Consider the following 18,013-nt stretch of genomic DNA (forward strand, 5'->3'; position numbering starts at 1 on the left):
TCAGTCACCTTGATCACCTTGATCACCTTGACTCCCGTTGATCTTCGAACTGGTCGAGCGGGCGCCAGTAATTCTTCCATTTGTCCCGATCGCGTGCCAGAGCAGCCCAGTGGTTCCTCCTTTCGCGTGGGACACGAAGAGCATCATATTTTTCTTTCAAGGACTTCGTGAAGAAATCTGACCATCGGGTCGGCGGTCTTCCTGTAGTGCGCTTAATATCGTGGGGAACCCAGTCGCTCACGGCTCTGGTCCAACGGTTGTCATTAAAGCGCATCACGTGTCCGGCCCACCTTATTTTACTTTCCTTGGCAAACGCGGCGGCGTCTCTAATCTTCGATCGCTGACGTAGGAGAGAACTTCGAATCCCGTCCCTCACTTGCGTGAAACGGGATACTCCTAGCATCACTCTCTCAATTGCGCGTTCAATGACGCTCACCGCGTTTTCTTCCTGCTTGCGAAATGCCCAGGTTTCCGAAGCATAGGTCAAAGCAGGAAGTACGGTGGTGTTGAAGAGGTGAGCACGGAGCCGGGTGTTCCTGGTCTTCTTCACTACATCCTCGATGCTCTTGTACGCTCCCCAAGCCGCTCGTCTCCTCCTGCCCAGCTCGGGGGTCAGGTCGTTCATCATGTTCAGTTCCCGACCCAGATAAACGTAGCTGGTGCACTCGGATATGTTCGTTCCGTTGAGCGTGAATGGGGCATCCGAGACCCATCCGTTCCGCATGAACATCGTCTTTTGTAGATTCAGCTGAAGACCGATGCATCCACATGTTTCGTCGAATTCGGTCAGCATTCGTTCCGCTTGGCTGATGCTAGGTGTTACCAGTACGATGTCATCAGCAAAGCGCAAATGGTGTAGCTGCCGACCATCAACCTTCACTCCCATGTCGTCCCATTCCAACTTTCGCATTGCGTTCTCGAGGGTGGCTGTGAATATTTTGGGTGAAATTGTATCACCCTGTCGGACCCCCCTCTTCACGTCAATGATGATGTTCTTGTAGAATGGCGAAATTCCTGTCGTGAAGTTACTGTACAACTCTCGAAGTACCTTTATATATTGAGTAAGGACGCCTTGGTTGTCCAAGGCTTCCACGACCGCTTCCGTCTCAACTGAGTCGAAGGCCTTCTTTAAGTCGATGAAGGTGAGACAGAGCGGCATCTTGTACTCTCCTGATACCTCGATGAGTTTCGAAACAGTGTGAATGTGGTCAATCGTGCTGAATCCTTTTCGAAACCCTGCTTGCTCGCATGGCTGTCCTTCATCCAAGACTTTTTCAATCCTATTAAGGATTACTCTTGTAAAGAGCTTGTAGATGACGGACAGTAGGCAGATTGGGCGATAGTTGCCGATGTCATGTGGATCTCCCTTTTTATACAACAACACGGTCTTGCTGGTCTTCCACTGTTTAGGAACCTTGCATTCCGACAGATAACGTGTAAAGAGCCTCGCCAGGGTGTTGATGAGTACTGGCGGAAGGCTCTTCAGGTGTTCTGGTCTTATTCTGTCGGGACCGGGTGCCGTACGATTTCTTACCGACATGATAGCGTGTCGTACTTCGGACGGGAGAACCTCTGGAATGACTTGTCCATCTTCCCTCAGATGGTGAGGAGGCAAGTGGACATGGCTGTCGAAGAGATCAGAGTAGAAGTCGTAGATGATTTTCTCCATCCCCCTTCTCGATGCAATGGCTGTTCCCTTTGGGTTCCGGAGAGCAGTCATCCTCGTCTTGCGACTGGCGAAGTTTCGACGGGCATAGCGGATGCTTTTCCCCAGTTCTGCAGCTTCAGCCAGCATTTCTGCTCTTCTCTCTTTAAGGTCTTCCTTTATCGCCTCTCTGCAAAGCCTTGCGTGCTCGGACGTGAGTTCTTGGTTCCCTGCGGCTCGTGCTGCTCCACGCTGGCGTATCAGCTCAAGAGTTTCAAGAGACAGGCGCCTCTTGGTGGTTTTAAAACTCTCAGCCTTCTTCGCGCAGTCGTGAAGGTGTTCGACAAGCCGGTCATATTCCTCGTCGATGTTGTCCATTGCGGAATCTTCCCAAAAGCCGGCTAGCGTAGCGAAGAGATCCCAGTTGATGGTAGTCCTGGGATTTCTCTCTCTGAACTTGGCGGCTTTCTCTGCTCTCCTTGTGAAGGAAAATCTTCCTCGGAGGAGGCGATGGTCCGATCCCGTATAGAACTTTGGTACAACACCGACGTCCGTCAGGCAGAACCTTTTATTGACGATGATGTGGTCTATCTCATTACGGTACCCTCCACCGGGTGACTCCCACGTCCAGCGTAAAGAAGAGGGCTTCTGAAATTGCGAGTTCCCATGGATGGTTTTAGTCGTCATGATGAACTCGGAGAGCCTCTCTCCCTGGTCATTCCATTGTAGGCCGTGGGTCCCGATGTGAAGTTCCTCCGGCGTTCTTCTTGGGCCAACCTTAGCGTTGAAATCGCCAACTATGACCTTGTAGAAGGCATGATCTTCTTGGTAGAACTTCTCCAGGTCCATATAGAAAGCTTCCACTTCTTCTTCTTCTTCGTAGCTTGATCTTGGAGCGTAAACGACGAAGATAGTCAAAGCTGGTATTGGGCCACATCTTCTCATCCGCAGACGTCCGATTCGGGTCGTAAGTTGTTCAAAAGAGTCGATGTTCTTTGCCATACTCGTGTTGACGAGGACGCCAACTCCACCAACACCTCTACTGTCGCATGTTCCTAAGAACAGTTCTTCTCCAGATTCATATACGGCGTTGAGAGGGTTATGTCGTCTCGTCTCGGTCAGTCCGATGACGTCGTACTTGATCTTCTTGGCTTGCATCATCAGATCTTCGATGGCCGCTTCCGATGCAAGCGTACGTGCGTTATAAGTACAGATCGCCATCCTAGTCCTTTTCCGTTTTGGTAGCCTACATGACTCCTGCAACCCCGTCCTACCTGGCGCTACCGTACCAGGCTTTCCTCCGGAATCAGGAGACTCTTTTCTATTACTGTGTTTTGCTTAAAAATTTTAAAACCCATGGGCAGGTTGCAAGCCTCTAGTCCCATGAGTTTCTGGGAGAACTTTCGTTCTCCCGGTGTGGACATGTGGAGCTTATTTGTTGGAGGCGACTCCAAACCGCCTCCCTTGCACCTCCCAGTCACTTGATTGCAGGCTTTTGGCCGGACCGACGTGCGGGATACAAGGATGTCATGAGTCAGTCCTGGCTCAGCAGAAACAGGGAGTCCATCCCCTGAATCCACCTGCGTCTCTGGGCAAGCGCAAGGTCGCTTTTGGTCCGCGATTAGCCCCCTATCCGCCACCCGGGGACGCGCCACGTAGCCTCGCGACTAACCGGCTGTGATCCCTCTAGTGAGGGAGATCCGTGGTAGGTCAGTCATAACAAAGTTATAGGATAATTGCTAGTTAAAATCGCATGACCTTTCGTTTAGCTGCGCTGGAAAAGCTCTGTACCAGTTGTTTTGAGGAAAAATAAAGGGGAGATCTTATTCCGGGGCGATATAAAAACAGGAACATGCGAAGGCTGCGGATTTGCATAATTTGCATATGGTAGTGAGTTATAGACATGGAATTAAACCTTTTGAGTCTCAAACATGGGATATTTAGGATATTAAGCTGTGCAACGGGACATAATGTCAATCGCTAAGTTTTCCTAGATTCGATGCATAATTGCTTAGTGTAAGAGGACAACTCAATACTCCATTTAGTTCAGTTGCACTCCTGCTTTGTGTTGAGTTTTAGTGTTCTTAACTTTTTGCGTGTTTTTTATAATAGTTTTTCTATTTCGTTATTCATTCTCACCTTTGATCTTGTTACACTTTCATCTTCCCAGCGTTTTCCCCCTCAAAGTGGACCACAGTGCAAACATCAACATATAAGGCAGTGTAGAATTTTGTAGAAGTTCTGTAAGCATCAGACACAGCTTTGCTTTGTCTAGTTATCTTTAACTTAGCTAGGACCCCGCTACTTGTGCATTTCCTTTGTCCTTTGTTTTGCAGGATCAAGTGGTAAAGTGTGAAATAGATGGAAATGGAGTGCCTCCAACATCGTCAGCGGTGAGACTCGCTAATTCGAATGTTGCGTTTGGACAGATGGTCAGCCTACTTATGCTAGTTTTAGTGATCTGGCTTTTGCTATTGAGTATTGTAGCTTTCATTATATGTTTGACTAGTATTTCATTAGGATCTGCTCGATTGGAAGGTGGACGGAGGTAGATTCCTGCTTACCAGCGGAATATTGTTTGTATTTCTATGTAAGATTCGGTGTAGGTTGTACACAAAAATCTAGTTTGTTGACTATTTACTGCTATCCATTGCCTTTCCATTGATCCTTGTATTTTTCGTACAAAAATGGGTTTATTTTTATTTGGGTCTGTCCCGATATTTGGGTTTTTTTTTATTTCTTCGCAGTTTTTTGACTCCAAGGTGAAAACGCGTAATATATTTTCTCGACCTTGAGATAAATGTGTGCACTCTTTCCTTACTCTTACAACTGCATGATATATTGCGTCCAGCTCGTCTACGAAATCTGCGAATTTCCTTGTCTTCTGCGGTAGCTGATACAGCCAAATTGTTTGAATTCCCAAAATTTGAATCCATACTAAGTAGATCATCGTTATATCTCAAACCATCACTTCTGCCGGCTGTCTTCTCGTTGATCTGCTAGAGCAAGAGCCAAAATGACGCTTTCATTTGTTTCTATTTCTCGCTAGAGTTTCTCTTGTTTTATCAAGGTCAATAGAGAAATAGGAGAATATATTTTTTCTTTCAAGGACTTTGTGAAGAAATTCAGGTTGTTGTCGCGCTTTCTTTCTCGTAGAACCTAGATGACGTTTCGGCGAAAGAGACATATTCAACCTTACTCGTCTTTGATTCGTAACACACCTCTATTTGATCTGTATTATGGAAGCTATACATCAATAGATTCGTTTGTGCGAGCTCTGTCGATTGGATATAAAAGAGCTATTAAAACATACCAATGAAATACTTTTTGGAAAAGTTACCTGCGGCTACACATTAAAAGGGTTGGGTCCGAGATATCTGCGCCCCAAGGATATATAATTTTTGACGTGAATATGTTTTTTTTTTGATAAGTAAACTGATAGTTACATATTTGTAATCTACATAGTATTGCGAACAATTTGATATCTCTCACAGCTGTAATATCATAACTTTGGAGATGTTGAAAAATTGACTAAAGCAACGTGTTTCAACTCCAGGAGCGATCGACATTAGTAGCTTGAAAATTATTTTCTCACAACATCTGCAAGAAAACTATTTATTGTAGGATGACCTTGTCTCTTAATTTTTTTAGCTGAACAGGACGTTCTGTTTTTTTAAGCTAAATTTACAACTTAGGTGTTTCATGCCGCTTATTGTGATTTTTGGCAGTTTGTAAATCGCTAACAAATCAGGCTTACCATCTGGCGGCACTATACAATAGAGACCAATCCTTGTCTCATGAATTGTTCCGATTTTTAATAATATTTCTCAGCTGCGGTCAGTTTTGAAGTTGCAAAGATGAGGACTTTTTATGTGTTTTTAAAAAGAGCTTTTGCGGTTTATCGAAAAAATTTCGAAGATCAGGTGTATGTATTTTTTCCAGGAGGAAAAGATCTATTGAATGGTGCTGATTTCGAAAAATTCTGTATCATTCAAATTCTCATAACAGTCTCCATCAACCTCTAAAGAAGGGTATAATCATCTACACACTCCCCACCAGATGCCATAGGACACATATCTACGGCTGCGTTATGGCATTATATACTACATTTGATGAGAACAGAATAGGTACAGAGAACAGTGTTGTACCTGCAGAGAGATTCTTCAAAATAATCTGCTTTATTTTTTATTCCCTTCACTTTTCGGTTCTACTTGCATTCTTCGCTTTTCAAAATTGAATTAATCAAATTTAATCAAGTTAAAGAAAGCAATTACGATTAAACGAATCTTTTTACGATCTTTGGAATGGAGCAAACAAATGATTTAGGTAAATGAAGAACCACTGAAATACAATTCTCAGAGCAGAAGTACAAAATTCAAGCAGAACTACCAAAGTATGGGCCTAAGATTACATCAGAGATTGACAGCAGCACATTTAAGCATTATTTCATTATTAGAATCTTCAGTTTCAACGAATTTCGAGAATTTCTAAAACTTTCTGGGAATGAAAGAGAAAGTACTGAAGAATATCGCTTTGTAGGTACAAGGCTCTTACTGTAGTTATTTTATTCCTTTCAAACGTAGTAACCAGTGCGATAATACGGCCGTTGCTCGATGTGTCTTAGGGTATCTGGTGGGTCAGGGTGCCTAGATGACAATAACCTTCCATAGAGGCTGAACGAGTTTGTGTTGAAAATTTTAATGATACAGATTTTTTTCTAAATCAACCCCATACAATACGATCTATTCCTCCTGAAAAACATATCCAATTGCTATTTGAAGGTATGTTAAAGAATAAATCGCAAGAAATGAGCTTTTTGTAAAAACACATGAAAACTTACCATCTTCGCCGGTTCAAAATTGATCGCAGGTGAGAATTATTATAGAAAAATCGGAACAACCCATAGATGGAAGGCAAGAGTTCTAATTATATCCAATCAGTAGAGCTCGCACACACGAACCTATGCATGTATAGATTTTATAGTACAGATCAAATTGAAGTGTGTTATGAAAAAAAGACATAAAAGTCGCACCTTCCTCGTCTTGTGGCGAGGAATTCTGGCGATTCTACTGCACGTGATCATCCGTAGAGAGTTGGCCAGAAGTCAACTCCTTTTGGTCTTCACTACATTGTAGATGCCGTTGTATGCTCTCGAGCTGCTTGTCTCTCACTATTAAGCTATCAAGATATGTATGTAGTTAGTCAGAATGATGGCTCGCCACAGATGCACATTTCTGAAGCATTTGGATAGGTTCATTCTGTTGAGCGTGATAAAAGATAATCATAATAATCGAACTCATGTGTTTCTCACGAATATTGTTTATCTCAAGTTCAGGCCATCCTTATCACATGTTTCGCCTTCATCAGTCAGCATTCGTTTCATCTGCCAGCCACCAAAATTTTTGGTAGTAAATTATCTGTGTAATTCGCAACTGAGTCGAAGAGTTCACGTGGTCGATTCTAGATACGAGACCGATTTTAGATACAGCACCGTATTGTATTCCCGCAATACTTCCGTGGATTTTGAAACCTTGTGTGTGTGGTCAACTGTGCTGAATCCTCTCCAAAATTGCTCGCATGTTTCTTCTTTTTGTTCTTTCGATCGTGTTGAGCGTCACTTACGCGAAGATTTTGTAGGTTGATCTTCATTTATGTACATCAATACACTTTTGATGGGTTAAGGCTGGTAAGAAGCCGAAGAATGTCGGTCAATGATCGCACACATTTTTCAAGGCTGTGGAAGTTCACTATTATTGACAGCAGAACAACTGAATACATGTATATTTCCAGCTCCATGTATTATTTTCCATTCCTTGCATTCTTCAGTACGTTTCTGAGTAATACTAGCAGCAGATTTGCTCGAAAATGCCATTCTTGTTTGGATGGATTCTTAATGAAAACGTGTACATTGACTTCTAGTACGCTCAAGATAAAATCATAGCGAGCAATAAAAGAAGCCAAACACAAGACAACTTTTGCAACTGACTAACGACTGATTTGTGGAACAATGAATAATCATTACATTCACTACAAACCGCAGAGTACAAACAACTATTCATGTCCACACAAAGACACTGCTTTTCATTTCTTACTTTTTTATACTGTCTTATCTTTACTGCGAAGTCTCAGCTCGAAAATGACGTAGTTTTCTGTGTACCAAAAGGTCCATATTAATTTTAATCTATTTCTCTAAAAACCACTAGTTGACTCAATTCCACAATCCCAAGGTTCACAGGTCGAAATTGAAAGGGTCTTGTGTACATATAGTTTTTTTTCTTATTTTAAAAATAAACACACAATGAGGTGTATTACGCACGAGGACCACACTGGGGCACCAGTCCTTCCAAAATCTGGCTAGCGATCCGGGAGATGTCAGCCGATGATGCCCTTGGGATCTAGCTCTGTTGGCTTCGATGTTTCCACCGTTCGAAGAAAACCCCGTTGGAGAAGGTGGTAACCGTGTAGATTTTCTGAATTACAGTTATCTACTAGGTTTGCTTTCGAAAAATATGGTGGTTGACTTGCTTTCAAATTTTGATGAATGATACTAATTATGTTGATAAATTTAGAATCATTCGCCTATTCACTTTTTTCTAGGCTGTGAGTCTCGATGCGAAATTTTTCAGGGCTTTCCGGGAATCAGTATTGACGTAGATGTCGCAAAGAATGAATATTATGGAAGATTCTTCGTTCTCTTTATCCTGTTAACGAGAGCGGCAGAGTCACCCATATTTGCCTCTGTCGAATGTGCTCAGAAATAATTTTTCCTCAGTATTGAGTCGTGGAGCACCGATACTCCCCAATCTTCTATGATTCAAGTTTCACCATTCCGTATTGATAGGCTATCGTCATCTTCCTCAAAATCAGCGTTGGAATTGTTCTGTCTGTGGTGGACGCACAATGTGCAGGAACTATGTAACTCTAGAGCTTCTTTCTGTTCCGTACTATCATGAGAACAAACACCCCATTCTGTCCTGCGTTTTCTTCCTTTAGAATGCCTTTAGAAATGTTGGTTTTTGGTTCAGCTAAAGTTCCAGAGTTGGCAGCTTCCTTGCGCTGCTCTTCATATGTGAAGATTCCAGTCGATTCATGACACTTAAAGGCAGCGTGTTATGAAATTGACGTGGTAAAAAAGGAAGAGGAAAGGAAAAGCGTAGAGTTCGGTTTGTAGATTACGGAAACGAGAGTGACTTTGGTCGCAACGCACCACCTTTGTGTCCTCGTCGCATACACATGCGAGTAGTCGAATGCAATTGGATATTTCTTCTTCAGTGTTTTCAAACGGCAGGTTTGGAAGACGGAAGAAAGGTATTGCCTATGGTTATCTGCACCGTTATCAGTAGTCTGTGTCATAAGCTCCCTGATTTTGCTATGGAAAAATGGATCTATAATTTTTGTGTGCGTGTAAATAGGTGTATGTGTATGATGTGTTTATGCGCATACGGATTGCATTGTTCACATTAGTAGGGCGTAAAAAAAACCTGCAGTCAAATAATTGGAAGGTGAAAGGGAAGAAGTTTAAACTTGCCTCTAACAAATAGGTTCTAATCTCTAAAATCTCTAATTTACTTCGCTTATTCTAGGAGTGATCCAATTGTGAACTGTGCTTGTCCTAGTGGAAGTGGGGATCAGCGAACTATCCACATGTTCTCTAGGTACTAACAAAAATTCAAAAAGAAATTCCGAAAGAGCGTCGGTGAGAAAGTAAGAGCCATTTAGGACGATGAAATGCGAAACGACTATCCCATCGATCTGCACATACGAAGCTCGTGCATCGGAAGCAACAATTAAAAATCTATTGATATTGTCTTTAAAGTCTATTGTCAAAGATATTGAGTGCGATATCATAAGACTTTTCGGGACGATCAAAAGTCATATCATCATGTCATCGCAAAGCTTAGACTAATGCAACACAAGCAGCGGGAAACCCATGCGAAGTCTGGTCCGAAGCCATGGAACAAAAGCGCATTTTAAGGTGCTAAATCCAAACTCAGGGATGGGGCAGGGGGTGTAGCGCCGTCGGTTAGAGGTTTCGCTGTATGATCGATTGGAGGTCCCATTCCGTCCTATTACAATCAAGGGCTCCACACCTCCGGTGTGGGTGAGTTGGTTTTAGACTTGTCTGGGAGGTTAAGAACACTGACTTGACACATCGGCTAGCCCCGCAAGTCATTTTATAGACGAGTTACACGTTCGTAAACCTGAAGCGATTCTGTATTTAAGTGAACGTGGTAGCGTTTTCCAAGCTGATCGATTAACGCCAGACACTTTGTCCTTTATCCTTTAAATACAAATTTGATGTTGCTATGTTACTTTCGACACAAAGCGTTTCAGTTTAATCTCAAGTCGTCTTTGAAAAAAATCTTATTTATTTATCTTTTAGAAGTGAAACGCTGATGAATACCTTGAAGAAACCAACGCCATCATTGCCAGCAGAGCGTCTTGCCTACCAGATATTGTTGTTTTACTGAAATGCTACTAACGTCGACACTAAGGAAGATTTTCACAAGAAGAAGAAGCAAAGTGCAAAGAGCATTGTCAAACAGAAGCTTTCCAATTTTCCAGGAAGATGGAGATGGATGGTCAGCATCGGAGAAGAATACAATTAGTTCATCAAACAGATTCACGAATGGTCGAAAAAAGAACCACGCGATTGTAAATCACCACCGGACTCCACTCCTCAGGAACCTTGTGTTGTGATACGTTGACGTTGCAGAACAAGCGGGATTAACTATAAGAGGACGTCCGCAAAAATTCTGAGAGAGAAGGTTTTGAGAAAACTCTTAAAACCATGAGGAGAAGATTGAAGAGAAAGTAGAGTAGCATCGACTGTAGCCGCAGAGGCTGGTAGGAGAAATTGCATCCGTTGAGAAATGTTCATACGTTTACCTTCCAACAATTTAAACGTCTTCATTGATGGCACTGTTTTTAGCACACCGGGAGTCAGCCAGGCGTAGTGGATACTGGATGGATTCAAGGAAAGCTGTGCAAAGATAAGCTTAAAGGTGAAGCCGAAAAGACAATGCTTTACCTGACTCATTAGACGGGCTGATATTACTGCATCTTTGCCGAGAAAGAACTCGCGCGGAATCGAAACATTCTTTTGAATTTCACATCCTGCGGAATCTGATGTCTCGCCTGCACTGCTTATTGGCAACGAGAGTCTTCAAGTCGTGTTTCCGCCACTTTTTTTTCAGAACTTATGCTCTCGACTATGTCTCGTCTCATAACTTCAATCCCAAAAAGACCACAGAACAAGTCAGTCTGTTGGCTTCCTCATTATGCGGTTGAGGAAGTGGAAACAGTTCAACTCAGACGGCAGTGCAAGATGTTGATTCCTTCCGCGTCCCATCCACCAGAGCATCACATTCTTTTCGGCGTGAAGATCTTCACTGTGGCATCCACTAAACCAAAGGTAGCCAACAAATTGTTTCTGCGCAGTCCATCTTTACCATCACCGTTAACCAGCTGCACGAGTCTCCCATTCATACATCATCAAGACGAAAAGTAAATAGATAGATAGACGCGCAGCTCGACTTGTAGGCGATGTGAGTCGACACTTTGTAAAAGAGCTGAATGGCGAATTAGGCATTTTTGTTGCTTCTCATTTTCGTAGCTAGGGTTGTTCTTCGTCACACAGTTCTGGTGATAGAGATCATCTACGAGTTCGGTTGCTTCTTCATCAACCTTGATTTCCGTCGCGAGTCCTGGAGAGATTCGCATTTGTTTGCAATTATGAGGTTGGAGTCGTGATACGTATGCTGCAGCTACTTCTGACAGATGGTTGACGACATGTTACTGCTTCGCAATGATTAAAGTCAATATTGTCACATCGTCGGAGTAGTCGAGATCGAGAGAATTCATTTCTTAGCATTAGAACAAGCAGGGTTTTTTGCAGCATCCTAGGTACATTTGTAGAGGAATCTGCATCTTTAAGCTTCTTTCTAGGCGGTGTTGCTGATGAAATCCTCGTGAAATTTGCTTAAGCTGGAATTTGAGTTCTCATTTTCTGCTCACGTTGATATTCACTTTATTTCGTTCATATTGTTAGAGGACGAGGATCGGTGATTCCTCTTGAACGTCGAACTGATGATCCATCCATTCGCATAAGTCGACCAGGCGTACAACTTTCTGATGTTTTTTCCAGTAGAATAACACAAGCATATCAAATTGCTGTTGAAGTCCCAATAGTTCCTCACATTCGCATCGACCCTGGCAATGCCCACCTGCTCGTTGGATATTTTAAATTTGAACAGATTGAATTTGTCATAAAAGAGGTCGTTGTTTTAGGCGTCAGGGCTTGCTTTAGCTGCGTGAATAATTACGATCCAGAGCTTTCATCCCCTGCAATTCCTACAAAAGCTCATCTAGACGACGTTCAGCTAAGTTCCTTCACCACAAGGTTGTTGCCGTTCTCATGTGTATCGCAAATGATGTATTATTCGGCGCTGATAACCGGACAGTCACTGATAAGTGTTTTCTGCATTACTCGAAGTATGCGTTTTCCTCCTGTTTTCCCCAACAGCTATAACAGAGTGATGTTTAACATAAAATGACGTGAACGACATCATCGTACTGATAAAGATAACGTTCCTCGTCAGAACATGTAAAGTGTTGGCTTTAGTTTAAGCAGCCGGTTTCATTTGTGTTTCTACTTTTTGAGGACGGCATCTTACCAACCTCAGGCTGACGCGCAAGGAAACAGACGCACGGAGGAGCCATAGAGGTGAAAAGCAACGCGGGCAGTGGCCACGAGTACGAAGAGGTTGCAACGTCCCATTTACCTTTTGCAATATGGACAGGAAGTTACTGCGCGATAGTACTGCACTATGGCACAACAATCCGACGCCGTTGAACCCCTCGCACTCCCTTTTATAGCTACGTAGGCTAGGCACAGCACTCTGCTGGACCGTTTCCACCCCATTTTATAGCTTTCAGGCCACGTCGCATCCCTTTTTGGAAATTCGTTTTAAACACATACAAACACACACACCCAATAGACTAAGCTCCTTATTATATAGCATGACTTTATTTTGGTTCATTGATTGAGCGAAAATCTGTTTCTTAGTTGTATTTATTATAAGTAATTTTTGATTGCTATAAGGGTGGTTATGGTAGAAAGAAAGGGACGAGGTGTCATTTTCGGTATAGTCTTCTATGGAGAGGGTCGTTTTTAGAAGGTTTTTTTTTTCAACTATACGGTTGACCCTAACTACAAGTATTTGGATATTTAAAGAAGTGAAGAGAAAAGTCATGTTATGTGCAAGTTGTAAACCAATTGTGCGGCCAGTAATAGCACACGGATTTCACTTTCGGATGGATATTTTGCTGCACAGGAACTTTTATACTTTCTGCTATATTTTTATTCATTGGAGAGTTTCCTTCGAAATTCAGAAAGTCTTCAGTGTTTAAACTTTCACCATTTTACCCAATCTAAATTACACTGTGTATCAAGCACTCAGCCTTATGTATCGCTCCTATGCAAACACGAACACAAATAATACATCTCAGGGTGAAAATTTCTGTGCATACGTTCAAGCGTGATAACAGTACTTGAAATGCATATATTCGAGGAACGCAGCTTAAACGATTATGATGTAGGATGTGTTTTTATTGTAATCCACAAAATAGAATTATCAAAAGAAAACACTGAAGAGGTTTTGGAAAAAAAAGAAACCATTCAATGATTGGAGATGAATGTTTAGATGTTTCTGTACAGCAAAATGCCCATCAGTGGCCGCACGTTTGGTTTACTGTTTGCAAATTACTTCTCGTTTCATTTCTTTGAACAAATATCCAAATAATTATAGTTAAGGTAAAACGTGTAGTTGGGAAAAGAAAATTTGAAAACGACCCTTTCCATAGAAGACCATTCTGAAAATGACCTTTTCATCAGATCCTTTCTAGTATAACCGCTCTTACAGCAATCAAAAATTACTTATAATAAATAGAATTAAAGAAACAAATTTCCGCTCAATCAGTAAATTAAAATAAAGTAATATACTACAAACGATAAAGGTGTGTCTGGCGTTAATCAATTCGCATGGAATACGTCCCCACGTTCAATTCAATTCAGAACCGCTTGAGGTTTACGAACGTGTAACTGGCCCATACAATGACCTACGGCGGCTAGCCGATGTTTCAAGTCAGTGTTTTTATCCTCCCAGACAAGTCTGGTACCACTTTATCGATCCCGGAGGGATGAAAGGCTTGGTGAGCAGTAGAGCGGATTGTGGAAATCCGCTCTACTGCTCACATGCGCAGAAGTGGAAACACACATACAAACGGCTGCTTAGATACAATACTAGCCAACACACGTTCACGTGGTCTGACGTAGAGTTTTATCTTCATCACTACGATGATGATATTCACTTCAATTCATGTTAGTATATCATTCTGTGCTAATTTTTTTTGAGAACGGAGGAAACTCATACTTCGAGTAATTTTTCCAAATTGTAGAGTTTCCAGAGAAGCATAGATGTAAAATCAAGTTTGATTGTTCTACAAATATAGTACTCACGCGTTTAGGAAGAAAATCATGAAATCTTTCATCCATGCCTAAATTTTTGAGGAAGAAAATTGAAGAAAGGTTTGATAAAAAGGACAATTTTAATTTTACAAAAAAGTCACTACTGTTAGTTCTTATTGGTCGATGTAGGCGAGCGAAGCGAACGATACAAAAAGTCTTGTCCGGCTTTAGCCGGACGTTCAGACTGGTGTATAATATAATGTAGTAGCCAGAGATAGCTCTCTTCAAGAAGTAGAATTATGTCACATATGTACACATATAAATTGAAAAGATAAGGAGGTTCTCAACGTGTATCCGACGACACAATTTCTCTTTTGACAGTGATAACATATGATAAGATATGATGATGATATGATAAGATGGCTCGTAATGAGCAACGAAAATTACACCACATACTGCGGAGACGTTGATGAGATGAAAGTAAGTGATAGCGCGATAGCTGTGAGGAACGACTATAAAAACATGGCGAAGGAATTTAGCTTGACATTTCCTAGATGCAGTTTTGTACGACTGCAGGATTGCAGAGGAAGTAAACTCTGGATCGTAAGTGCCTACGCACCTACGGAAACCGCCGAGAACAACAATGAGGGCGTTTTCTATGACAAACTCAACGTTGATCTCTAAAATACCCAACCAGGTGGTCATTGTCGGAACACGAAGATGTGACATGAACAAGAATTCCATGTGCGAAGTGAAAAGCTGGTTGACCAACAGGCTCTGATATAGGAATATAGTAAACTGAACGCATATTATAGGAAATTAAGGAGAAAAAGTAAATTCTTCTATCCATTTAAAAGATATGTCATTAGAAGCATGCCAAAAGGTGACATGCTGAGTGATGAGAGTGATATGCGTGTAAAATTACTAGCATGCATATATTTTTACACATCCCATAATTTCACAGATTTTCTGCTGCAAATCCTACCTCACGCCTCAGAGCAGCGCAGCGGTGACCGTCGGGCAGCTATGGTGGAGCTAGACTCCGTCTTGGCAGGTTCAACTATGCCACAAAGGTATCCGGCTAGTAGTTCGGTCCTTGGGCCAAGGCTACAGGCTAGCTAGGTGAGGAGGTAGTACGACGATTTCGGTGCTAGGCTGCTAGCTTGCTAGTGCGACAAGCCGACCGAGGACAACACCTCCGTCGCGTCATACTACTAATGTCTACTATGTGCTCTTCGGATGCTAGAGCGTACCTCAAAAGCGACGCGCATTGTCCTCGCCCGGTCAATGTGGCAATTATGCAAAGACTACCGGCTAGATGACGGAGCCGGCCTAAGAAGTTAGTCCGCCATCGTCAGCAACATCCAGTGCACTTGGTAACACTTAACGTTGGGACGCTTACTGGAAGAAGTCGTGAACTGGCAGACAGTCTCAGAAAACGCCGTGTTGACTTATGTTGTGTACAGGAGACTCGCTGGAAATGCTCCAAGACAAGGGAATTAGGCGATGGCTACAAGCTCATCTACCACGGCACATCAAATCGCAATGGCTTTGGTATCATATTGAACGAGTCGCTTAAAAACAGCGTCACAGCGGTGGATCTACTATCGGATCGCCTGGTGGCTGTAAAAATAGACACAGGAGAAGTGGAATTGCGAGTCGCCTCTGCTTATGCGCCACAGGTGGGCTGTAGTGAAGAAGAGAAGGCGTGCTTTTGGGAAGTTCTGGAACAGTACGTCCAATCCCTGGAAGGCGAAGAAGTATTTCTAATCGGAGGAGACTTCAACAGACATGTCGGTTCTCGGAAAGACGAGTTCAAAAGTTGTCATGGTGGATACGGTTAAGGAGCTCGTAACGAAGACGGGTTGCGAATCCTGGAGTATGCTGTTGCAAGTGACTTGATCATTGCTAACACGCAGTATCGGAAAAGAAAATCGCATTTGATCACGTACACCAGCGGCGGTCGTTAAACACAAATAGATTTCTGGATGTTACGCCGACGAGATCGCCGACTTCTGCAGGATTCAAAAGTCATCCCTACAGACCATGTCGCTTCTCAACACCATCTGCTTGTTATGGATTTGAAAATCTCCCAAGGAAGAGACATCCAAGGACTGAAGCACAACGCATCAAGTGGTGGAATTTTAAGGATCGAGAGGAGGTATTTTTTCGCTTCCGTGGCTCCATCTACACTTCTCCACCCTACTCGTAGTGTAGAGGAAATGTAGTCGCCTACTTCAAGCGTTATACGCTTGACCGCAGAAAACACTCTGGGAAAGACGACTCTAGGTAAGCCAAAGGTACAAAAGGCTACGTGGTTTTGGAACGAGGAAGTTCAGGCGGCAATTCGTGAAAAGTCCAAGTATAAGCTCTGGTGGAGGACACGTCAACCTGAAGATCGGGATGCTTACCTAGCGGCGAAGAGAGAGGCTAAGAAGGCAGTCTCCAAGGCGAATTCGGACTGCTACAAGGCTGTGTATGACATGCTAGATACCGGAGAAGGCGAGCGTTCAGTGTATCGTTTAGTCAGAGCGCGTCATCGCTCAACGTTGGATATGGAGCACACAAAGATCGTTAAGGGAGCTGATGGAGTCGTTCTGCGCCGCTCTAGTCAGATCCTGGAGAGGTGGCGAGACTACTACAATCACTTGTGTAACGAAGAGTTCTGTCGTCCTCCCATCCCAACTGTTCCCAGCGTCGAGGGTCCTGTTCTACCAATTACTGCCGTCGAAGTCAGTGCTGCCCTCGCAAAAATGAAGTCGAACAAGGCAACCGGTCCTGATGACATACCTGCTGATGCCTGGAAGCTGCTAGGAGATCGAGGGTCCGTGTGGCTCGCAACCCTATTTAACAAGATCGTTGCAGAACGACGGACTCCAGATGTTTCGCAAACTTTCGTGACCGTGTGACTGCACTTCGTACAGGCCTATACGACTGCTGTGCCATACTATAGATGCTATCCATGCTGTCCGTATCCTCCTGGAGAAACATCGAGAGAAGAACCGCAGTGTGCATCTTGCTTTTCTAGATCTCGAGAAAGCTTTCGACCGTGTCTCACATGAGCTGTTATGGATGTCCATGAGGTCGCATAGAGCACCAGAAGAATATGTGCTGTGGACGAAGCTGCTTTATGCGAAGCCTACCAGCGTTGTACGATGTGGTGATGGAACAAGCAGGCCATTCCCTGTACAAGTAGGGGTTCATCAGGGTTCATCCCTCTCATCCCTGCTGTTCATACTGTGCATAGTCACGATAACGAAGGAAATACAGAATCAGCATCCGTGGACCCTACTCTTTGCCGACGATGTCATGCTCGCGTCGGATTCTCGAGATGATCTTCAAAAACCAGTACAGTCTTGGAAGCTGCAGCAATATGGATTGCGCCTCAACACATCAAAAACTGAGTACATGGAGTGCGGACCAAGGATAGAGGATGGTTCAATTCGTGTCGCTGGCACCAAATTAAACAAGGTTAACTGTTCCAAGTACCTTGGATCCAAAGTGACTTCCACAGGCGATATTGATCAAGAAGGTCGAGCACGTGTTGATGCGGCATGGATGAAATGGAAAATTGCAACAGGTGTACTGTGCGACAAGAAAGTCCCTGTCCGGCTGAAGCCGAAGATCTACAGGACGGTTGTGCGTCCTGTTGCCCTTTACAGATGCGAGTGCTGGCCGACGACGAAAGCCTTGGAAAGAGTGTTGCACGCTATGGAGATGCGGATGTTGAGGTGGACGATAGGTGTAACGCTAAAAGAAAAAGTATCCAACGACACTGTACGCTCCATCTTCGGCGTCGTCCCGATAATCAAGAAGATGAAGGAGGCGCAACTGAGATAGTTTGGTCACGTCTTGCAACGAGAGGAAAATTCCGTTGCCAAAACTGCTCTGAAGCTCGA

At 43.3% G+C, this 18,013-nt stretch overlaps 4 protein-coding genes across 6 annotated transcripts; 3 read left to right on the forward strand and 1 right to left on the reverse strand.

The window, feature by feature from the left end:
• Window positions 1–22: 22 nt before the first annotated feature.
• Window positions 23–2,866, reverse strand: RB195_024360 (uncharacterized protein; the record flags this gene model as incomplete). Its single annotated transcript, XM_064212103.1, has 1 exon — window positions 23–2,866. One exon carries the CDS (start codon window positions 2,864–2,866, stop codon window positions 23–25), a length of 2,844 nt encoding a protein of 947 aa, XP_064067984.1.
• A 663-nt stretch (window positions 2,867–3,529) lies between these two features.
• Window positions 3,530–9,551, forward strand: RB195_024361 (uncharacterized protein; the record flags this gene model as incomplete). 3 transcript variants are annotated; one of them, XM_064212106.1, is made up of 5 exons in its annotated part: window positions 3,530–3,535; window positions 3,982–4,077; window positions 4,166–4,221; window positions 9,229–9,300; window positions 9,365–9,551. In XM_064212106.1, the coding sequence occupies 5 exons, from the start codon at window positions 3,530–3,532 to the stop codon at window positions 9,549–9,551; spliced, it is 417 nt and encodes a 138-aa protein (XP_064067985.1). The 3 variants fall into 3 exon arrangements, with proteins under 3 accessions (XP_064067985.1, XP_064067986.1, XP_064067987.1); XM_064212105.1 differs by lacking the exons at window positions 3,530–3,535; window positions 3,982–4,077; window positions 4,166–4,221 and adding an exon at window positions 4,446–4,534; XM_064212104.1 differs by lacking the exons at window positions 9,229–9,300; window positions 9,365–9,551 and having other exon boundaries at window positions 3,982–4,197.
• Window positions 9,552–14,504: 4,953 nt separating this feature from the next.
• On the forward strand, window positions 14,505–15,958 carry RB195_024362 (uncharacterized protein; the record flags this gene model as incomplete). Its single annotated transcript, XM_064212107.1, has 2 exons — window positions 14,505–14,594; window positions 15,581–15,958. 2 exons carry the CDS (start codon window positions 14,505–14,507, stop codon window positions 15,956–15,958), a joined length of 468 nt encoding a protein of 155 aa, XP_064067988.1.
• A 144-nt stretch (window positions 15,959–16,102) lies between these two features.
• On the forward strand, window positions 16,103–17,954 carry RB195_024363 (uncharacterized protein; the record flags this gene model as incomplete). The annotated part of the gene is made up of 3 exons (XM_064212108.1): window positions 16,103–16,275; window positions 16,357–16,938; window positions 17,039–17,954. The coding sequence occupies 3 exons, from the start codon at window positions 16,103–16,105 to the stop codon at window positions 17,952–17,954; spliced, it is 1,671 nt and encodes a 556-aa protein (XP_064067989.1).
• Window positions 17,955–18,013: the final 59 nt, after the last annotated feature.

This window comes from Necator americanus, chromosome X (assembly GCF_031761385.1).
Source record: "Necator americanus strain Aroian chromosome X, whole genome shotgun sequence".
Taxonomy (NCBI): Eukaryota; Metazoa; Nematoda; class Chromadorea; order Rhabditida; family Ancylostomatidae; genus Necator; species Necator americanus.